Genomic DNA, 22,907 nt, shown 5'->3' on the forward strand with positions numbered 1-22,907 from the left:
TACGTACACAGTGGTGTACAAAGCTATAAATCTTTGGCATCCACGAATGTTGTTGCTGTCACTAAAAAGTTTCTCCTTCTTGACTAATAAAAGTAAATTATAATGTTTGTATTATGTACACAAATCTTTAAACCACAGCTCTGCATTTATTAGCCATTAGTCAGATGTGTGAAGTAAGGCAGAATACAGCTGTGCTTCAGTCTGGTTCCATTCTATTTTTTGCCTTTTTTAAAATCTGTGTTTTTAACACGTGGATCCATGAAGCGTTACTATGGGTTTGTTTTATTTTTCTTTCTTTACAGTGGTGAAATTCACTACTTGCCACTAATAAAATGCCTTATTATTGACTTCCTACAGATATAACTGTAATTGACTGCTGACAACTAAATGAATTTAATCCAGACCCCAATACCTCAAAAACAAGTAGTCCTCTGAATTATTTCACCTTAAACCTAATGTGATCTGTTGGAAGTAATGTTGCAGCACACATTTAAATTTCCTATAAATTGAATTGCATTTATAAATTCAACAGTACTGACAGGGACTTATTTTCGAGTTAATGTGGTCCTTGTTTTATAACTTTCTGTATTTTGTTCTCTTTTTACAAATCCATTATTTGGAGTGATTATCTTAGCTAATATACTTTTATATTAATAAGTAAAAGAGTAACCACTTTAGGCCAGGATGCACTGGATCTGCTGCCAAACTCAGGAACACTTGGACCAATGCAGGTAAGTTCACATACACACACTTATTCACACCATGACAATTTAGCATCGCCAATCCACCCGCTTTTGGACAGGAGGAGGAAACCAATGAATGAGCTGGAAACCCACACAGTTTATCAGGTTTTCACGCTGGGCATGTTTGCCGCAGTGTGAATCCGAGTGTTTTTGCAGCACTATTAAACCTCTGTGTATTTGTGTTCACCATAGATCATCGTAAACGCACACGAAAAACATAACGTGACTAACCATGTTTGTTTTGTTTTTTATTTTGGTGTTATTATGAACAGCAAGGCTTCTTATCTCTTCTGTATCCCACAACGGCTCCTCAAAGCTAAATGGTGTGTTGAGGAAACTACTGATCACATCATCAGTTTAAACACATGCGCAGTTTACTTTACTTCCTGAAGTGCAAAGCCGAGTATGAGTTGCCACAGTTCCAGTGCAGCTGAACTCACACAAACTCCTGCCAGTAGTCTTGTGTTGAGTACCACTGTGTGCTTCCTGCTCCACATGTCAGCTTTTACATTACCAACTTTTCACGAACCGTGATCTGTTTAAGACTAAACTCCCAGTGTGAAAGCCCCCATAAAACACCACACTGTAACCTGAGCCAAAGATCAAACTGAGGACCCCAGAGCTGGGTTGGCAAAGCTACACCCATGCCACCTTCATCAACATATATTTAATTTTCTATCTGAAAGACACCAATACAGTGAAGTACGTCAGCTATTACGTAAAGAAAGTCAATGTCATTTCAAATACCTAAAATAATGTGTACTGTGTGTATATAAAGATAAATACGATAAATATTAAACACAACAGTTACAGTTATGACTTAAATGTGAATAATCATGACAGAAAATCCCACACATTTAAAGAGGATTAAATTTTACAACAGATTCAGCAGTAAATCCACCTTGTAAATATGATAAAAGTAATGGCTTCTCTGTTATAGCCTGACAGACATTATGTACAGCATCTGGCTTTAGAACACACTATAAATAACAACATTATAATAACCATGATATATCTGTGGAGTTGCTTTCTAAAATAAATAAATGAATATATAGATAGATAGATAGATAGATAGATAGATAGACAGACAGACAGACAGACAGACAGATAGATAGATAGATAGATAGATAGATAGATAGATAGATAGATAGATAGATAGATAGATAGATATGATTCATTTCTGTAGTTCTGTTAGCCAAACTGTCAGTAAAGTAAACTTGTGCAATGCACAACTTTTCACCATGTGGCCACGAACAAGCGCAAGAAAAGTCACTGATGTATAAAGAAACAGTTTCAGTTTACACTTCCAGCTCATTTAACTTGTGACAAATACAGAAGGGGTTCATTAAATGTAGCTTGTGCAGTCTTTATAGCTCTTGTGAGAAAGCATTTGCAAGAGCAATGGCTCAGATCCTCTATACTGCGTCTCGGCTGTGAGAAAACACTACAGCATGGGTTAGGGCATGGGAAAAACAACACGGAAGTGATAGTTAAATGTGAGCTTGGCACACACATTTCTCCCCCAAAAACGTGTCTGTATCGTATTAAACATTGATATGGCAGTTTGGTGTACAAGAAAAGCACCACAAACACCTTACTGACAGACTGCTCTGGTCAAGGAGCCTCTGTAAAACACTGGACACCGGATAGCCAAAGAATTAGACCTTTTCTCTTTACACAAACTTTCCTAAAAAAACGTTATATCTTGTTCCGTTCATACATCTTTAAGTCATGTCAGTGTTTAGTGCCTACATACCATTTCTTGGTGCACTCGACGGTAAGTTCATGAAAGGACGCAACAAACTGGAACTTTGACGCTCTCTTGCCGACGCGCTGAAGTCTCTTCCACACGGAGGTCATGGCTGCATTGGTACCAACCGCTTAGTTTTCCTTCTTATTTACACACGAAAATGTCTGTTCAACAAGGAAGAGTCTACATTTGAGCGAAAGAAGTGACTCCTTTATTCCTCTGTCCTCTTCTCGCTTTCCTCCACTCACATGGGCCAAATGTCAAAGTGAGGCTCGGTCACAAACAGCACAAAAGCGCACTAGCGCACTACACAAGAAGAGGCAGCAGTGTGTCATGTCGAGTTTTAGTTATTGGTGAGACGATTAAGATTTCTAAACGGAAGAAAACCCTTCAGTGTTGAATAAACTGATATTTTACCACCTTCAGGTAGAGAAAAAAAAAACAAATTTATTCGAGTTTTAAAAGAAAGAAAGAAAGAAACAAACAAACAAACAAACAAATAAATAAATAAAGGTGGCTTACACACTGTTTTGTTTATCTTATACTGGGATTTGTTTACAGTTTTGGATATACATCAAGATACAGCCAAATGTTTCCATTAAATATTACAGTTAGTAATCGTTTTCGTTTTGTTTAGTCTTTACTGTTCTAGTGTAATTAACTGTATCTTAAAATTATTTTTTACTTTTATTTTGCTAACCATAAATAGACATTTTAGGTCCAACAAATAAGCAATATGCTACATTAGCAATACAATGATTGGAAGTCTACCATATAGTGTATTCATGACTAAATAAGGCCATCAGACACATTGCCTAAGTGCACTACAATGGACAAAGGTTTGTGGCAAATGAACATCACATCCATATGTGCTAGGTGAAGATCCCATTCCAAAAACATGTGGATTTGGCTGTTATACAGTAGTCTCCACTCTTATGGGAAGGGTTTCCACTAGATTTTGGAGTGTAGCTATGGGGATTTGTTTAATCATCAATTGTATCATTCTAAGATATCATTAGCTGCAACGTCAAATATATATTTAGAGTTACTTTCAACATGAATGCATCAAAACTTTAAAAAATGTATGCATGAAATGTACAAATATATGACTAGCCTGGTATAGGACCAGTCATTTTGAAGAGAAAATCATAAGAACTGCAGAATTATTGAATAATTCTATATATTATATTATATATTAATATTGAATTAATATAAATATATATATTATTTTATTATTATTTTATCTATGGTCAGACAGTGGGCCAAAATAAATCATTGGTGATATTTAGAAGAAATCACTAATATGACTAGTTATTTTAAACAGTGCTGATGCATGTACATTTATGTCAAATTCAAAATGTAAATACCAGGTTTTTGTGATATGATATTCCAATTCCAATGTCCTGCAATTTCAGATGAGTAATTATAGATAAAAAGATAAAAGATAAAAATTATAGTATCTTCATTGGAGATTAGTCGACTTTGGTGAAATTATTCCCTGGTGAAATTAAGCCTGCTTATCAGAAGCTTTGGGAAACAGCTGTATGAGAAAATAAAGGCGAACTAAAGAGTAAATGGGTTTGGTAAGTTCAGTTTAATAAGCACTGCTCCATAGTCCTGTTTCCCAGCTATTTTAAGCACAAAGGAAATGGCCTTAAAATAGCTATTTCCGGAATAAAAACACTATGTTCATTCTACTGATTGACTATTTCACTCTGGTACTGGATGATATGAATCAGTTTTTTCATAACAGTGTTCTCCTGGGAGATGATTTAAAGACCTCAGCGAGCTGTTCACAAGGTCATCTGTCTGTTGCTGTTCATCAGAGATCTGCTGGATGTCACCCACTAACCACCAAAACATCCAAGCAAATCTGTCATTCCTTCTTTAAGAGAATTACTGTGTGATATTTCAAACATCACTTGATTTACTTTCATAAGCCAAATCAAGATAGGACTCAATGTCTGCTTTAAGTAAGTAAAATAAACCTATCTGTTTTCAGATTAAATAAGTATCCCAAGAGCCAAATATGTGACACTGTAAATATAGATGTTTTTACAAAAATTCTTGACCTTTAATCCGTTTAAAGTCGTATAAATAGGTTTAAGTTGGTAAATTCCCTGATCCAAGAATAACACAATGGAGAAGGCTTGAGAGAGAGGGAGACACAGAAGGGATTCAGCGGTCAGGTTGAGGTGAAAGGTCACTTTTCCTGCCAGTTAACTTCCTCTGAGTTGGCAGTGTATAGGTTTTAGCATTTCCTGCTATTATATAGGCTGAATTACTTACATTAAAACAACCAAACAGGAAGTACAATAAGAGAGGATAGCCTTCACCTTGGTAGTTTGCTTTTTATCACAGTTTGTTTTTACATGCTTTTGATAATGTAAATGTGTAAAATATATATATATATATATATATATATATATATATATATATATATATATATATATATATATATTAAATATGTAAAACTTAGTAGAAAAATCTATATACTATATATGGATTTATTAAACAATATAATGGGTCATTTTAAAAACATAAAAATAAAACAGAAATAAAAGAACACACAGAAACTCAATCAAATCCCAAACTGCCATACAATACAAAAAAAACAATTAATAATAAAATAACAATTACAAATGATGGTCTAACCACCCGAAAGCATATTGTATTTCTGTACATCTGTATAAATAAATTCAGCAATGTTCTGATATTTTATTGAATTTTTTAAACATATAAGTCCATATAATGTCTTTGTGTGTGTGTGTGTGTGTGTGTGTGTGTGTGTGTGTGTGTGTGTGTGTGTGTGTGTTAGTGTTTAATCCTGCTCCTGGAAGGATTATATTTTGTGCCACTGCAAATTAAATAGTGAGCTCAATGCTAAATTACTTAGAAGACGGGTATCAACTTTAAGTAAAGTTTATCTATGTCTCAAGTTTTTCCCATTTAGCTCCTATTCTGAGAATAAAATCAGGGTAATTCTCTGCATCCATAAAACATACACTGAACATTCTCCTTTTGTCTCAAACTACAAAGATGGTCTGTTTTAGAAATCTTCAATAAGCTGTGAGAGATTTTAATGCTGTGGTCGTGTTGCAACAACTGAAAGATCAGAACTTGCATTTAGGCCACCTTGATAAATATAGACATGCATTACAGGAGCACCTGCTAACAGTCCATCAAAATGACAAGTCTCATCTGTCAGATGTTAATAAGATCCTCGTATCTCCACAGAAACAATGTGTGTGTCCAAAATAATATATGGGTCTAATCTTAATTATACTATATCATGCAGTCGAGCTGGGAAAACCCCCTTCTGGCCAAGAAGGCATTAGTGAGATGCCTTTCTAAAACTTTCCCTCATGACTGACAGTTGTTCATATCACAAGACCAATAACATCCCTGTTTTCAAATCTCTATAATGGATTCCATCCTGAACACTGTGTACTTGCATTCAGGAATGGTGAAGGCATGCATTGTAAAGTTGGTTTTCAATTATTTTGTGTATTAAAGTCTCACAGAGATCTCTTTGAATCACCTCTTAAGGAATTTACACAAAGGGTTTTTCTATCTAACAAAGTAAAGTTAAAGACATACATAAACAAGTAAAAGAAGTGTATAAAATAGAGATTGCTAGTATTAACTGATTATTCATTCATCTTCAGTAACTGCTTCATCCAGGATCTGAAGTCAATCCCAGCAACACCAGACACGAGGCAGGAAAAATCACCCCAGATGGAAAGGGAGTTCACTGTAAAGCAGTCTTTACAAACCCACAATCAAATACTAATCCAAAACGTTAGTCTAGCCAAGACGTGTGACAGTGGGAGTAAAGCAGAGAACTCAGAGGAACCTGTGTGAATAGACAGTCATCAATCAGAGTTTCAAACCCAGGAATCTAGAGCTGTGAAGTGGTAGCACCACTGTACTGATCGATTACTGTGAACATCTGTGTAGATATCTGTGTTTAGTGGCTGTTATTGCAGTCCCTGATTACTTCCTGAAGCCAAAAAATGATCTTGATATTGTCAATGGAAACAGGAAAAACAATCCTAATCCTAAACAAAAAATGAAAGTTAATTCCAGACAACATTCACTGTTGAGTCCAGAAGCTTTCCAGGGCACAGACCGAGCTGACAGCATGCCATTTTAGGAGCATGTGATCTCATGTGTTCATTACACAGACAGGAGTGTTTATGTCAGCCTGGATGAGTCAAGGCAGAGCCAACAGTGCTGGGCACAGACTCTGAGTCACCATGCAGCCTCATCACGCACACGCTGGCCCACAATCTACTGTGTCACTCAAGGGCAACATGAGAATTAACTACGACATGAAGTACCACAATATTTGGTAAACTATCTGTATCTGAGTCATCTAGTGCATTTCATTCTCTCTGTGTGTGTATATATATATATATAGATATAGATATAGATATAGATATAGATATATGTAGATATAGATATAGATATAGATTTTTATTTTGTTTTTCCTTAATAATAAAAACCTTCATTTAAAAACTGCATGTTGTGTTTACTTGTGTTATCTTTGACTAATATTTAAATTTGATGATCTGAAACATTAAAGTGTGACAAACGTGGGAGGGGGCAAACACCTTTTATATATATATAATGTACTAGTGTTAATTTCGTCACCTATTTTTAATTTAGTCTTAGTCTTAGTCTTGTGCCAAATGTCCTTGTTAGTTTTAGTCATATTTAGTCATTCACATATCTTTTTTTGTTAGTCAAGTTTTAGTCGACTAAAAGTCTCGTCATTTTAGTCTAGTTTTAGTCAAAAGAAAACTCAAGGTATCTTAGTCAGGTTTTAGTCGACTAAAAGTCTTTTAATTTTAGTCTAGTTTTAGTCAAAAAATTTTAGTCTTTTTTTAATATAACACATTATTACTGAGATTATTACTGATAAACATTTCAGTAAAAAAAAGTGTTTCACATATGTTTCACTCGAACTTGACTGCACATCACATTTTTTACTTTATTGATACTGCTTTTAATCGTAATGCAAAGACCGGTCATCGGGACATAAGCTGTCATGTACAATAAAAGAGGCTGCGCAGCGACAGGAAATATAATTTAACACAAAAAGCCTAGACCAGGGGTGGACTTGCGCTCGGACGAATTGTTTCTAAGCACACAATAAGCAGCGAGAAGCCGCGAACTCGTTCTGAATATTTTAAAGGCGTAACAGCTGATGAAAAAGCAGAGACAATTGTAGACGAAAATGAAGAGAGATTTTATCTTAGTTTTTATTTTATACAAAACATTTTCGCCTCGTCTTTTTTCAACAATAATGTATGGGGGGGGGCACGGTGGCTCACGGTGGTTAGCACGTTCGCCTCACACCTCCAGGGTCGGGGTTCGATTCCCGCCTCCACCTTGTGTGTGTGGAGTTTGCATGTTCTCCCCGTGCCTCAGGGGTTTCCTCCGGGTACTCCGGTTTCCTCCCCCAGTCCAAAGACATGCATGGTAGGTTGATTGGCATCTCTGGAAAATTGTCCCTAGTGTGTGATTGCGTGAGTGAATCAGTGTGTGTGTGTGTGTGTGTGTGTGTGTGTGTGTGTGTGTGTGCCCTGTGATGGGTTGGCACTCCGTCCAGGGTGTATCCTGCCTTGATGTCCGATGACGCCTGGGATAGGCACAGGCTCCCCGTGACCCGAGGTAGTTTGGATAAGTGGTAGAAAATGAGTGAGTGAGTAATGCATGTTAATTTAGTCTTAGTCAGCGTTTTTGGACAGTGGTGCAGTCTTGTCATCGTCTCGTCTTAGTCATGAAAAAAAAAAAGGTTGTTGACGAACATATTTCGTCTCGTCTCGTCTGACGAAATTAACACTATAATGTACTTTGCAAAATGACAATAAAGTTGAATCTAATCTAATATAATCTAATCTAAAACGAACAGCCAAAAATATAATGTAATAACCATCTGACATTTAATATTGTTTAATTTGCTATAAAGTCATCATTCCATTTCTTCTCCTCTCCTCATACAAGTGTTATAAATGACCTTAGCTCTTTTTTGTATATTACATTTTCTGTAACATATGCAACATCTTTTAAACATGTTCCATTCATATAAAAGTTTGCTTTAGCCTGAACACTGAGAACAGGTTTCCATCTAGTGGCTAAGAGTTTTCGAACTCACCACAAAAAACTCAGAAAAATATTTAATTATAGACTAAAATGGTGAAAGAATGGCATACTTTATACACTTGCAACAAAGCATAGCAATTTGTTTATTTAAAGTGTTCCAAGTGAGTTTGAGTCCATTACAGGGAAAAAACATGGTACAGCATGACAGTAAAACAACAGTACAGTAAAATAGTACAGTACTCAGTAAAGCAACACTTATTTTCTGTTGCTGCTTTTATAAACCATTGTTAGAAACCATTGTTATTCACTATAAGCTGTTAACGTGGTTTTGGCATCTGACAACCGTCATAAACATCGTTGTGCAGGCCTTTACTAAATGCCTTGATTTGTGCACTGCTGATAGAGTCTCATATTGCCATCTCTAATGAGCTGGAGTTCAACTCTTACAGCCTTAAGCACAATTTATGAAAAGACTAACCACAAACATTTAAATGCTAAAAGAAAATATTGGAACAAATTTACTTTGATATATTACTGTATATTTATGCAGTTAATTTAACAATATATTGAAGAATGTTGTTCATGTTTTTATGATGGTTGCCTATAAAGAGGTTGAAAGTTTAAAAGAAAAATACAGTAAAAATTGGGGAACTGATTTTGATGTGAACAAAACTGATTTCTGGAAATTCCTGTATGGTTTTTCGTTTCGAATAAATCCTTAGGTTATCAAGGTATCAGTAGCATATCAGACAGGGTTTGTTTTAAAGCCCAAGAATAAGTAACCTAAGCTCTGTCCCTTTTTTTTTTCATTCTTGGAAATAAAATGTAATTTTCCATGTTTAAAGACAGCATTTGTCTTTGGTAATCAGTTGTTTTGATCTGGATCAGTGTCTGGCTGAGTCTTCTTATATCTTGCCACTTGTGGTGTAAATGGTGAGCATGAATCCTCAACACAAGGGGTTGTTGGTGAGTCAGGCATGTTGTGTGAGATGATGGAGATAGGAGGCATGAACTGTACATCCTGTGTTGGATTATCATGGTTGTCTGTCCATTCACACAGCGCTAGCTCATCAAGTCCATCTTCTGTTAATGCAGATGCTGCAGGTCCAGCAAAGAGGCGCACCACGTCCCGCACTTGCTGTAGCTGCCAGAAGCTCTCCATAACAACAAGCAAGACGATAAGACCGAGCACCAAGTAACCTGAGGAGAAGATGCAGCCTAATAAAATTATACAAGTTATATGTTTTGTAGGCTTTTAAAGATGTCTAGGATTTTTTAATCATTATATGAAGTTAATGATAATTGTAAAAAATAAATGCATAAAGTTCTTGCTGAACATAACAAGTGCTTATGCATAATTAAATGCTTATGAATGTTACATGACTGGACTGTATTCCGGATCCTGATACTAACACAGACATTCTTAAATTCCAAGTGGTATATAATATGTAATGAAATATATCACTAAAATGTTGATGGGGCTGCAAGAAGGATCCGCACTCTTTAAAAACAGACAATTGGCTAAACACACACACACACACACACACACACACACACACACACACACACACACACACACACACAAAGCTTAGTCCAGATGTAACTAGACTAGGCTTGTTCTGTGCGCATCAGAGCATGGCTATGTATTTTGGGTGTCAGGAAATCAACCTGGATTAACTGAGAGCTTCACAGGGGTTGTAATAAAGCCTAGCTTTTAAACAATACTCTTCCTGGACTCACAAGAAGTGGCGAATTCCAGTGCTTGCCGTGCAGCCTGATTGTGTGTCTGACCAGGCAAATAATCCCCCAATCCAATGGTGCTGAGTGAAATGAAGCAAAAGTAGAATGATTCTAGAAAGCTCCAGTCTTTCTCCACCAGACAGAGGATGACAGCAGGCAGCAGGAAGAACAGTGTCGCAGTGCACACTGCTAATATTCCGCAGTAAATCAGCTCAGCATTGTTACGAGACAGACCACAGTAGATGTGAAGGTGGCGTATTGGAGCATGACTCACTCTAGGCACCAGGGCTTTGGTAACACAGGAGAGCAGGAGGAAGGTGAGAGGAATACCGAAGACACAATAAAGCATACAAAACACTCTTCCTTCATCCGACAGTGGAACAGTTGTACCATAACCTGTACATGCACAACACAACTGTTAGCAATGCTTTGGTTTTATTTTCTAAGAATGAATATTTGTAGATCACACACACACACACACACACACACACATATACAATGACATCATACTAAAATAAGTTATGTAGTGTTCTGATTTGTCATTTGATTTTAATGGTGTTAAAAACCTGGAGGAAAAAAGCATCCTTAACAATAAACTTATTATATATTAAGGACCCCATAAACTTCCAAAGTGATTCTTTTCCAAAATTGTGCACTGAAGGAAAACAGGATGTCCAAACTCACTACACACCACCATGAAGACAAATGCCTTCCACTGAGCTTTTCTGCTTTGAAGCAGAATCCATTAAATACAAACAATAAATAACAAAAAAAAAAAAAAAAAAAAAAAAAAAGGAGACTGTATTCTCAGCTGTGGCTGCAGTGCTAAAAGCTGTTTTCCACAGCAGTTACTTTATGTCTCCAGTGTAAAGCATTTCTACAACTGGCTATTAAATTCAGATGATAAAGTATATATATATATATATATATATATATATATATATATATATATATATATATATATATATATATATATATATCTCACTTGTGAATCTACAGTATAATAACTCAAAGTGTCTCGAGATTTTTCAAACCAACTGCAGACCTGGCTTGCTAAGCATTCACTGTCTGTAGGGCACTAGGACCCTGAGTAAGCTACTACCTGTAAGCCCCTGGAGCGGTGAGAAACACCTGGGAACCTCTTTTGTGCTCGTGCACACACGCACACACTCACACACACACACACACACACACGCGCGCACACATACAAATAATCCCTCTAATAATTATGACTGCGCGTGACGTAACATTTGGTATAAAAACCCTGTCATATGACTAACGTCCATTTTGTTCTTTTCCCCTCAGACATATATAGTATATGTGTGTATAGAGGATAGATTGCTATCTTCTGTCACTTCTAAGGTCTCTGTACAGTTGTGGAGTGTTTAATTACTTAATATATGTTGAATACATACAATGCAGACATAAATCTGACATTTTGAAGGATTTTACGCCATCAAAATATTATTCAGAACAGATATTTTGAACTCATTTAAAAAATAAAATCTCCTAGGTGTTTGTCCCTAATCCCCTCAGACTCTGAACCTCTCCTTAAAAGATGTACTGTAAATATATACATACTCACTTTAGGTTTTTTTCACTTTTTTGTTAACCATCCCTTATTTTATGTAAAATTCAAAATAATATTTAAAGTAAGGGAAGGTGATGGTAAACACACTGCCTAAAGTGAGTATGTATATAGTTACAGTACATCTTTTAAGGTTCAGAGTTTAGCTTTGCTCTCTTAGCAAAGCTAACAGACGTTTTGAAGTGTAATTGGATTAAATGTAACTTTAATGTTTCACATACTAAATGAGAACTAAACGATAGGTATAGAAAGAGTACAGTCAGGAGTTTGTGCATAAGCCATCATATATATATTATATGAGTCTGTGCGTATGTATGTTAAGTGGAAGAAGTTCTATTAGCTTACAATATTGTTTTAAAATGCAATCATTCTTTGCATGGAAATGTGTATCACTAGAACATTAAGCCTGTTTCCATCAATTAAAGAAAGAATTAAAGAAACTATGCCATAGTAATTAAAGTAAATTCACTTGCCATAATTCTATTTGTTGTACTCTGTGGCTCACCTGTAGTTGTGAGGAAGGTTATGACAAAAAACAGCGATGAAGTGAAGTCAAAGTTGTACTCGTTATTGTCGGCCTTTATAGTTACCCCACGCTTACCAGCATGGAGCAACTTCCTCAGTAAACGATCCAAATCACTTTCTTTCATACATCCATGGTTCTCTAAAAACCTCACCTGAAGTTCATGGACTTCAGCAACAAGCAAATCCTGCTCAGGTTGTTCAAGCAACATGAAAATAACTGCACCGATAATCATGTAGAGGAGATAACCAACAAGCAAAAAGAAGAAAGCGTAACTTCGACAGAAATTCAGCAAAGATTCCATGTTTTTAGCCATAATCCGATCTGATCCACAGGCAGTTAGTACTGCTCTGTTCTGAATGTAACCAAATCCAGTCTAAATCTCTCAGCAAGGTGTTGAATATTTAATGAACTCGGCAGCATATAGCAGATCAGGATTACCTTGACAGAGTCGGTGCGGTCTGTACAAGAATCCAGATCTAGAGTCTTAAATATCTATGTTTATAAAAATACTCTGTATAAGACCACATGCAGTATATCATATATAATTGTGATTTTAAGTCTTGAACTGCCTTAAATGACACTTTTAGAAATGGGTTCTGCAAAGGTTTTTTTTTTTTTTTTAGATTTTTTGGCTTTCTAAAGGGTTTAACCTTTTTCTAAAACATACTATCGTAAGTTTCAACAAGCCAAAGATTGAATTATTTCAGTGTTACAATACCTATAAAAAAAGAATAGACATCTTTAAGAATCGCTTGGTCCGAGTATGAGACAAAATATGTAGGCTTCCAGATGCTTGGCTTTATTTTACAATTTTCCACTTACATAACATCCACTTACAAAACATTCAACAAAATGGTATTTCAAAAAGAAATCAAAGAGCTGGTGTTAGTTTCTGGTGTGTATTGAGAAAAACATGGCTGCGGTCAACCTTCAGTTTTGCAGCTGTTCTAAATCTAAATTATAAGGTTCATGAGGAAGCTAATGTAGCTGGTTACATGGTACAACCAGCCAACCCAGTTTCTCTGTGTGCATTAAAGAGGCAGATACAGTGAATAATGAGAGCAGGTCCAGCGTCTAACTGGTTTGCTTACTCTCCCGATAACCGGTAGTTTGTGGGCATAGGCCCGAGGAGGAAGGGAGCTGACGGATGAAGTTGGAGTAAAGCTCGTCTGGAAACGTCGACCCTGGCATCGCCGGCCCATCTGACGGCCACCAATCAAAAAGGAGAAGGCTGGAGGCCCCAACTGGGAAGGCAGGAAGCGAGCTTTTGGGAAGATGTCTCTAGATTGGCTGGCAGAACGCCCTGGACGGGAGGAGGACCTCGAACGAGGGGCTGCGGATGAGGAAGAGGAAGACGAACGAGCCAGAGACCTGTGCGTCAAAAGCAAAAACAGCATTTGATCCCCAGACATCATTGCTCCTTTCATGAAATCAAAAATGATATAAATATATAGATGCAAAATTCAAACACAGGCATCCTCAAACCTTTTCAAATACTTTCATTATTTAAGTGTGCCCAATGATATTTTGGATATTTATTGATGCTATACAGCTTTATAATTCTTAAACCTTCCGCTTACACATTAACCTGTTAATAATTGTGACTGAAATGTTACAGATAATTAACCTTGTGATTTCCACCAGTAAAAAAAAAAATGCTCTGCTTGGGGCCCAGGGGCCCCACTATGAGACCTAATGTATGTAAAGCAGGGCAAAACACAAATCACCCTATATCTCCAAGAAAATATCAAGCAATAAATCATAATGTAAAAAAAAATCATATTCAACATGTGCGCTGCATTAGACCTTGACCTGTACATACCTCCCTGATGCTGTAGCACCTAGAGTAGGTGGTACAGTCTCAGTACGTGGGCTTCCATCTGGTCTGGGACTGAGGTTCATGTTGGCAGTGAGCTGTGGCATCTTGCGTGTGCTTTCCATGCTGCCTGTGCCACTCCCTGACTCTTTTCGTGCATCAGTAGGTTGCACTGGAGCTGCAGCTGGTGCACTGCCTAATGCAGGACCTGTGCTAAAACGCACAGCCAAACTATCCCCAAAGAAGGAGTAGAGTTCGCAGTACATAGCAGGTAGTGAGACAGGGGTCCAGTCTTCCCACTGGCATCCTGTTCCTGCTGCCTGCAAGTGGCTTGCAATACCCAGAGGGGCTTCAGAGAGGGGTTCAGGAGGTGGACTGAGGCCTGGTGAGCTTTCTCTAAAGCACATCCCTCCACCCCCAGAACTCTGAAGAGCAGCAGGACTCCCTTCTGCAGTTAAACTCACAGCTTTCATTTTTAGCAAACGCTCCACTGCCACCTGGTGGACAGGATGAGAGTTGTAAAGGTTTCAGGAAGTACAAGAGAGGCGTCTCATAGATGAAACCTATGAGGTATGCAAATGTGAATTTAAGACATTACAAGTTCAACTCACTGAGCACTTTATTTGGAACGCTGCATCTGTTTGCTCTTAAAAAAGCAGAACTTCTTCATAGCATAGATTCTACACCATGTAGGAACCAGATGGAGATGAATAGCTTTGTGGAATGGTGCATTATCACAATGGAATTAATCATTAGATGACAGTCATTTGTGGCCATAAAAGGATGCACATTCACAACAATACTCAGGCTGGTGTGACTCTACCATCGATGTGCCTTGGCAGAAACCAAGATTCATTAGACCAAGTTTTGTTTTTCAAGTCTTCAACTGTCCAGTTTTGGTGAGTTTGTGCCTGCGGTAGCCTCAGCTTTTTATTCTTGGCTGACAAAATTTGAACCTGATGAGTCTTCTGCTGTTGTAGTGCATGTGAGTCAAGGTTTAGCATGCTGTGCATTCTGAGATGCTGTTCACTGCAATTGTACAGAGTTGATATCTGCATCTATGTAGCCTTTGCCAGCTCAAACCAGTGTGGCCATTCTCTTTTGACCTCTTTCATCCACAAGGTGTTCAGTTCTGCAGAACTGCTGCTCACAGAATGTTTTTTCTACTCTAGAGAACGCTTGGAGGCTGTTGTGTGTAAATTGCAAGAAATCAGCAGAAAGAGAAATACTCAAACCAGCCTATCGGGCACTGACTCGCAAAATCAATGAGATTTTATTGTTCCCCTTGATGTGAAAACATTACCAAAAGCTGCTGATTCATATCTGCATGATTTTATCCATGTACTGCCCAGAACACATTTGACTACAAAAAAACCTGTGGTGTGCAGGTTTTCCTAATAAAGTGCTCAATGAGTTTACGTGTATATCACACTTTAAGAGAATGAGATATATTTTTTAAAGAAAATAGACATGAAATCTAAACAGCATCACTCAAATAATATGCCAAATAATACACCATCTTCAATACCATAGCTGACATGTATTTTATGAAATCTGCATAAATATACATTTACATAAATTTAAATAAATTTCTATTCCAAGCATTTCTGGATCAAACTGAAACTGAAATAATGATACACTAAACTTACAAGAATTGCTCCATAGACTTTGTGCCCATCTGCTTTTACTTGTGCATTCGAGACAGAGTAATCGTCCAGCACGGCCTGCAGATTCGCCCAGTATGCAGGCAGGTGGGGATATAAAACGCGCTCTACAGCCTGAAGTAAACACAAATACACTCATGTACATGCATAGCTCAGAGCATTACTCGAGCCTATCTTCATGTGTGTGAGTTACCTTCCAGCCGAGAGCATGTAAACCGACCACCGCTCCATAGTGCGAGCAGAGAGGACGCACTGGGTCTGACAGGACCTTCTGCAGTGACAACAGAATCTGACGATACAGTCCACTCACCAGATCACCATGGGTCCTATACCAAAAAACACACAAAGCCTTCAAAATCAAAGCAGATACAAAAATACCAAACAATGCATTAACAATGCATATACTTCGGCATTCATTGATTGACCAAAACTTTTTTCCCCACATTTAATTTTGTTACTTTACCATGAGCTGGACAGAATATTCAACATCATCATAATTGAATCCACACAGTATGAGAGCAGAACCATTTCACAAAAAAATTGTGTTTAGCAGCTATAAATCGCTTGCTCCATCACAACCTTTTTTTTTTTCAGGCTCAAGTAAATGTGACAAAAATGCATAGCAGAAAACATACAGCTTTGCCTATTACTGTTCAGTGAGCTGAAATAGATCACTCCTAAGAAAAAAAAAAGCTAAATAAACACCTCCTCAGCATATTTCAGAATATCAACAATTATATATTATACAAAATTTTTATGTGTTTAATGGAGAGACCCTGTACCATACAAGTCCCGGTGTTTGTTACTAAAGAAACATTAACATATAAAAATATTAATAGTCCAAACTATCAAAACTGTATTGTTGTACAGATTTAATCTGTATATCCTATTGAGTATATTTTTTTGAGTAGGAAGCAGTTTGATATGATTTTTAGCAATACGATACGTCAACAATACGAGTCCTTCAGATAGCTGGTAAAATTACTTCCATAAGCTTGAAATCCATAGTATGATGGTCATGTTACTTGTTACTGTCATAAACTCTCAGTACTTTGCATGTCTTATGTTAGCAGAAGTTGTTCACTTGGTTGTCATGGCAACAAAAAGACATCACTGCCAAGCCCCACTTGACTACAGTTACAGACCATTAGCATTTTGTGATAAAAACACATGTTCAAGATTATTGGCTATCAACTTGACAGTATCCAATACCCTGGACTATGTGTGTATGTTTAATGTTAATGTGGTAGTAGTATATGATATATACCAGAAAATGTGACTGAGAAGCAGAGCAGCGTAGTCCCGCAGGGTCCAGTGGTCGTTGAGTGGATTAATAGAGGCAGCAAGTGGCTCCAGGATGCAATACATGACGCTGGAGACCAGACTGCGCACATACGAGCCAAGATACAGATATGGGTTCTGAACCAGACTCTTCACCATGTGCAACAGCCGGTTCAGCTGATCCAGATCATGACTTACCGACTTCACCTAATGAGGGTACATGATGATTTATTAATAAAAAAAAACAGACTAATCGTAGACCATGTTCACTCACACTTTTGCTGTACCTAGTAAGTGGAGACATCTAACTGACAATAATATTTGGAAGACCACAAGATCAGTAGAAACTTAGCAACACAAAATGAATGAATACACACTAACAACCACATTATTAGGAACCCCATTCTAAAAGTAGATAACTGTGCATTTGGAGATGCTTTTCTATTCACAACTGTTGTAACGAGTGATTGTATGAGTTACTGTGCCCTTCCTGTTTGAATGAGTCTGTCCATTTTCCTTTGACCCCTCATTAACAAGGTGTGTCCAATCACAGAACTACTGCTTACTCTGAGTTGTTTTTTGTTTTTTTTACCCTACAACATCCATCCATTTTCTGTACCACTTATCCTAAAGGGTCATGCGGAACCTGGAGGCTAACCAGGGGATAAGGGCACAATAACACATACACACACTTGCACACCCATTCACACAATATGGACAATTTAGAAATAATCTAGAGTTAAGTTTAGACAGTTATTTGTGAAAAAAAAATAAAAACCAGGTGATCAACAGTTTATTAACTTAATGTATCAGATTGTCCAGTTTTCTCCATCTTACAATTTATATGTTTTAATAGGAAAGGTCACATACCCCACTGATGACGTAAACAAAATAAGGCAGAAGAGCAGCAATCTTAGAGTTGGACTGAAGATCCATTAAAGCAACCTGGTGTTTTCAAAAGAGAGAAATTAGCAATTTTTGTTTTTTTAATCAGAGCTCAGCAGTTAATCTGATCAACAGCTCATACTTTCATAAGATGTGGATCTTCTCCTAAAATGGCTCTAGTGATCTGCTGATAATACTTGAGGAGGTCATCTGACAGAGACTGCACAGCACTAGGGACTGAGAAGGAAACACTAGTCATGCCACCATAAAACCACACTTTACTTATTACTAGACTGTAAGGCTTAAAATCTATTCTTCAGGATATCTAATGCAGAAAACTATTAAAATGTATTTCACCTGTGCCCTGAGGTTCCAGATTTCCTTTTCCATCGAGATAAGACACGTGCACTAGCAAAGATACATAAATGTGAACACAAATCGAAACATCCTCCAGAATCTTGAGACCGGAAAGGGTCAAAGTGTTTTACCTCGCACTGTCGTCTCAGCACAACCTTTGGGAATGTTGGTGGCAAGAGCCAACTCTACCAGATTCACCTCCCGATCTTCAACAAAGAAAAGCTCGCCCTCTTTTAGAGGCCGGAACGGTACAGCATCTTGGGCACCGTAGCCACAAACAACCTAAAATGAAAGAAAAAAAAATGCATGAAACCGAAGAAAACCTTGAAGCACTTGTATCAAGGCTAGTACAGAAAATTAGGTCTATAATTACAACTAAGTGAATTTTAAATCTATGTGGGTGCAATTAATCATGTGATTTCTGTGTCATCAAACTGAAGGGGCTGACAATGGCAGATATAAGCTGCTAATAGAGCCATAATTGTGAGACTTGTATTATAATTACATACTGCATATGAAATATCTGAGTGTCTGGTGCTGCATAAATCCCTGCTGAAAAATCTGCCATCATCTGCCAAAAGACATTACAGAGACCACCGCTGACAACTGATATGTTTTATTATAAATAAAATATATACAGTAGCTTTCCTATTACATGACTAAACAGACCAGCAAATGTTTGATAATTACTCAGTACTTTATCATGTTATTTTCACTAAACAGCTTGTCTACGCACAGACAGTGTTTGCTGACTGCTGAGAATCGGAATAAACTGGATTTGGACTAACCTGGATGTCTGTAAACTGTATTTGTCGACATGGTACCGTCATGTCGGTTTGGTACAAGAACAAATAAAGGTCTGAGGCTAGAAAATATCTCTTGAAATGTGAAACATCGTAACCAAAACATCCCTTAAATCCACTAGTTCCAAACTTGTGTCTTATTCTTGCACTTCATATCAAGATAAACTGTTTTCAATGACTCAAGGTAAATACACTGTATGCACATATAATGTAATAGTTTAAAGCAGAGTGTATGAGGTGTGTTGTGAGAGTTTACCTCTGTATTGCTCCACCGCAGTCCTCTGTTAAAGTCCTCTACAGTCAGTTTTCGTCTCTTGGCGTGTCTCATAAACTGTGAGCTGTTCTAGAGGAAGAACGTGTGAAATTTATATGCACTGCCAAAACTAGGTTTGTCCTGAGTATCATGCGAACTACGTGTGTAAGATCTGGTGTCGTTCAGGATGGAAGTTTACCTGTGCTGCCTCTCTGAGGCGATAACACACGTCTTCTGAGAGCATCGAGGCTAAATCATCCCCAATCTCAACACCAGCGCTCTCAGCCATCAGCTTGATGGAGTCACGAGATACTTCTGCGAAGCGACGCTCTTCTCTTGTCTCAGTCATCTTCGTAATAAGCGTCCAAACACAAGTTCAACTTTAATACAGCGCCTAATGTGAGGGCTCACATGGGGAGCGCAGGCGCTTTTAGCTCATTCGTGAACCTGGCTGTTTTTAACATAATAGAGCTGATTACAATAAAAGACCTAAGGGGAGTGTTTTGTTTTTTTTTTAAAAGGAGAAGGCAAAACAGCACTTCTGTACCACAAGCGAGCGAGAATATAGCTACACTGAGAAAAGCCCTGCTTTTGGCAAGCCGACTTAATCAGGCAGGTTATTCGAGCCTATCAGCAACCCGGGTTCGTGTGTTAGAAAATATTAACTTTGTGTCCATCGGTCAAATTATTCGATACATTTTATCTTCCGGTGCTCATAATGTATTCTTGCCATGCGCCATGTTCCAGTATTCAAAATAAAAGTCTTAATGGGTTAAAAGCTGGCACATGCGCAGAGACCGCGCGCGTAATGAAGCGCCAGAGGGTGGTTGTGGAGTGACCCCAGTGAGCTCCATGTTCAGCACTCAGAAAACGCCTATAATTGTCCAGCCCGCATTGATGGGGTCGTTAGAGCAGGTGAAGCCAATTTTTAAAACAAAAAAAATAAATAATAATAAAAAAAGCCCTAGTCAAGGACTGGAGAAAATGCAGTATAATTTTCAGAGTAGTTCTTTATACAGGACCAATAAGGAAGACACAAGTTTTGTTGAGAATCGCACTAACGATAGTCAGTGGTTTTATTAAGATCAAAGGATGCAGAAGAAGCCAATCCTGAAACAATAATTTAAGTAGCACAATTTAAATTAAAAATCCATAAATAACACATTCACATCATGTCCCAAAGGCTCCATATATACTGTACATACAACAGGTTAAAATACAATTTACAGCAGCCTAATGCATCAAATTAGACTCGCCACTAATAGACTTGGACCAATGGACAGACTTGAAGTAGCAGTAAAAGCCATCTAAATTTCACACACAAAATAAATCTCAAAGGCCATTAAAAAAAAAAAAAAAATTTAAAAAAAATAAAGGCCACCAAAAATCCATTAATTTACAAAAGGATTGACATGCGTTAACGTTATGGCAGCAGTGGTTGGTCCAGCAAACCAGCACGGAGGTTAGATGCTTGCTCCAGCTGTTGGAGTCTGAAGGCCAGCGGCAGCAGCAGGTCGTTCAGGTGCTGACTGCTAAAAGTGAAAGCATTGTTGGCCACCACTTCTGCAGACGGGGGTGTGACAGGTCCAGAGTCATCAGGGAACGCAGGTGATGCCAGCAATGACTGAGGTGATGAGGAGGCTGAGGAAGATGGAGAGGAGGACTGCATATCTGAGGCAGGTGAAAGCGCCCTACCAGGCAGTTGTGGCGACCAGGATGCCTGGCTCATGTCGAGGCCCTTTACTGTATTGGGGAGGCCGTGCTGGAATCTGCAGCGAGTGCCATACAGGCAAAAGCCAAAAGCACTGAAGGTGCGGCAGAGGGCACCACGGGGTTTCCATTCACTGGCACGGGAAGGGTGATGCCAGGTCTTCTCAGCACAATCTGACTCGGAACCACCTTCAACATGGAGGAAGTGGCAGCGTGTGCCAAAGGGGCACACACCAAAGGCGCGGTATGTGCGGCAGGGAACATTGCGACGTCTGTGCCGAACTGGTCTTTGCTCCTTTAAGCCATGCACGAAGAGACAGCGGCTTCCATACATGCAGAAACCAGCAGCGTGGAAGGAGCGGCACAGCTCCGTCTTGTACTTGGGATGGCGTGAGGGCACGTGGAGATCGTGAAGGCCGTGAGCAAACTGGCATCGCTCTGCATACTTACACGTGCCACTTTCCGCATAACGGCTGCACAGCTCCGTCTTGTAGCGGGTGGAGCAGAGCCACGGGTTCAGAGGAGGAGACGGAGACGCAACCAAAGGCAGCAAAGCGTCAGCCAAGGACTGACCACCACTAGCCAAACTCTCTGCTGGGAAAAAGGCCTCATCACTGCCCTCTGACGGAAACAGCAGCAGGTCATCTTTGCTGGTCTGGGGTCAAATTAAACACATTTACAAACCGTTAATACAAAACCATTTAAAACTAGTTAAATATCCTGAAATACACCAATAAATACTAGTCACTCATAACATCAGGGGCGAACCAGCATCCTGGCTGGAGTCCAATACGTCACGTGTAGTACGTGTTCCTAAAATTGTCCTTTTTCTATTATTAATAATAATAATAATAATAATAATAATAATAGTCATTAAGCACAGAATTACAAAAACAAGAGTTTTAAAATACAATTGAACTCCATGAGCAGAATCAATTCCAACACATCAGCTTGTAGCTTAATTGGGATGCAAGAGACACAAAACAATAACACAAAACCTACCTCGAGCATCATTGTGTGTTTGTTTAGTGACTCCACAGCTTGTTGTTGTGCACCGTCTTCACAACCGATTCCAAAGACGAGCAATAAAGTAAATAAACGGATAAACCTTTAGAAAGAGCTGATTATTGCAGAAATGAGAAATGATAAGACGATGCTTGCACCTTGAACAAGGCAAGTCACACGTACTGAACCCTGCGTCCCCTGGTTATTATAAAGCGTCTTTGATTTCCCGCCTTCCCTTTTTAAATTGATATCAGCTGAGACGCTGATACGTCACCGGCGCGTTCGAACGGACCAATCGGAACGCGATGCGCCGGCAATTTAATTTGTGCTAATGTTAATATTTCCTCTGTTGATTTACGGGGTGTTTCCTGCCTGCTGGGTTTGATGTATGATCGAATTTGTTCACACCCGCAGCTTCGATCGGCGCAATAAACATTTTTTTTAAAGAGCTCAATAGTCCACACGATCCTGTGTTAATCACCGCGTCTCACCTTCGTTTGTTAATTGAATGAGGAGCTGTGAAGGAGGTCAAAGGCGTCTCAGTTGTTTGTGTGAACTGCAGATCATCAGAAAACCTTTTCAGGTGTATTTTTTAATAAACGTTTGCTCTTTGCCTAACTAATGTGCTGACATCTTTTTTTATCTTATAAACAGGAAATGGTTATTTATTTATTT

The 22,907-nt window shown here is 38.3% G+C and overlaps 4 protein-coding genes across 5 annotated transcripts in view; all 4 read right to left on the bottom strand.

Annotated features, from left to right (window-relative positions):
- ehbp1l1a (EH domain binding protein 1-like 1a) overlaps window positions 1-3,034 on the bottom strand; it is a 38,898-nt gene extending 35,864 nt beyond the window's left edge. The window contains exon 1 of one of the 2 annotated variants that reach the window (XM_060874259.1): window positions 2,500-3,034. In XM_060874259.1, the coding sequence (XP_060730242.1) occupies window positions 2,500-2,603 (104 nt within the window). In that variant the 5' untranslated portion in view covers window positions 2,604-3,034. The remainder of the gene's footprint in view (window positions 1-2,499) is intronic. The other variant, XM_060874260.1, reaches the window with a different exon arrangement.
- Window positions 3,035-9,469: 6,435 nt separating this feature from the next.
- On the bottom strand, window positions 9,470-12,771 carry kcnk7 (potassium channel, subfamily K, member 7). The gene is made up of 3 exons (XM_060873436.1): window positions 12,438-12,771; window positions 10,345-10,740; window positions 9,470-9,804 (listed from the first exon to the last, which is right to left on the bottom strand). Exons 1-3 carry the CDS (start codon window positions 12,769-12,771, stop codon window positions 9,470-9,472), a joined length of 1,065 nt encoding a protein of 354 aa, XP_060729419.1.
- A 465-nt stretch (window positions 12,772-13,236) lies between these two features.
- Window positions 13,237-20,255, bottom strand: taf6l (TAF6-like RNA polymerase II, p300/CBP-associated factor (PCAF)-associated factor). The gene is made up of 11 exons (XM_060874263.1): window positions 19,717-20,255; window positions 19,521-19,607; window positions 18,593-18,743; window positions 18,462-18,512; window positions 18,247-18,341; window positions 18,090-18,164; window positions 17,206-17,426; window positions 16,132-16,264; window positions 15,924-16,052; window positions 14,281-14,771; window positions 13,237-13,829 (listed from the first exon to the last, which is right to left on the bottom strand). Exons 1-11 carry the CDS (start codon window positions 19,864-19,866, stop codon window positions 13,490-13,492), a joined length of 1,923 nt encoding a protein of 640 aa, XP_060730246.1. The 5' UTR covers window positions 19,867-20,255; the 3' UTR covers window positions 13,237-13,489.
- A 302-nt stretch (window positions 20,256-20,557) lies between these two features.
- Window positions 20,558-22,417, bottom strand: cth1 (cysteine three histidine 1). Its single transcript, XM_060873437.1, has 2 exons — window positions 22,230-22,417; window positions 20,558-21,882 (listed from the first exon to the last, which is right to left on the bottom strand). The coding sequence occupies exons 1-2, from the start codon at window positions 22,239-22,241 to the stop codon at window positions 20,941-20,943; spliced, it is 954 nt and encodes a 317-aa protein (XP_060729420.1). The 5' UTR covers window positions 22,242-22,417; the 3' UTR covers window positions 20,558-20,940.
- Window positions 22,418-22,907: the final 490 nt, after the last annotated feature.

The sequence above is a fragment of the Tachysurus vachellii genome, chromosome 7 (genome assembly GCF_030014155.1).
Source record: "Tachysurus vachellii isolate PV-2020 chromosome 7, HZAU_Pvac_v1, whole genome shotgun sequence".
NCBI lineage: Eukaryota > Metazoa > Chordata > Actinopteri > Siluriformes > Bagridae > Tachysurus > Tachysurus vachellii.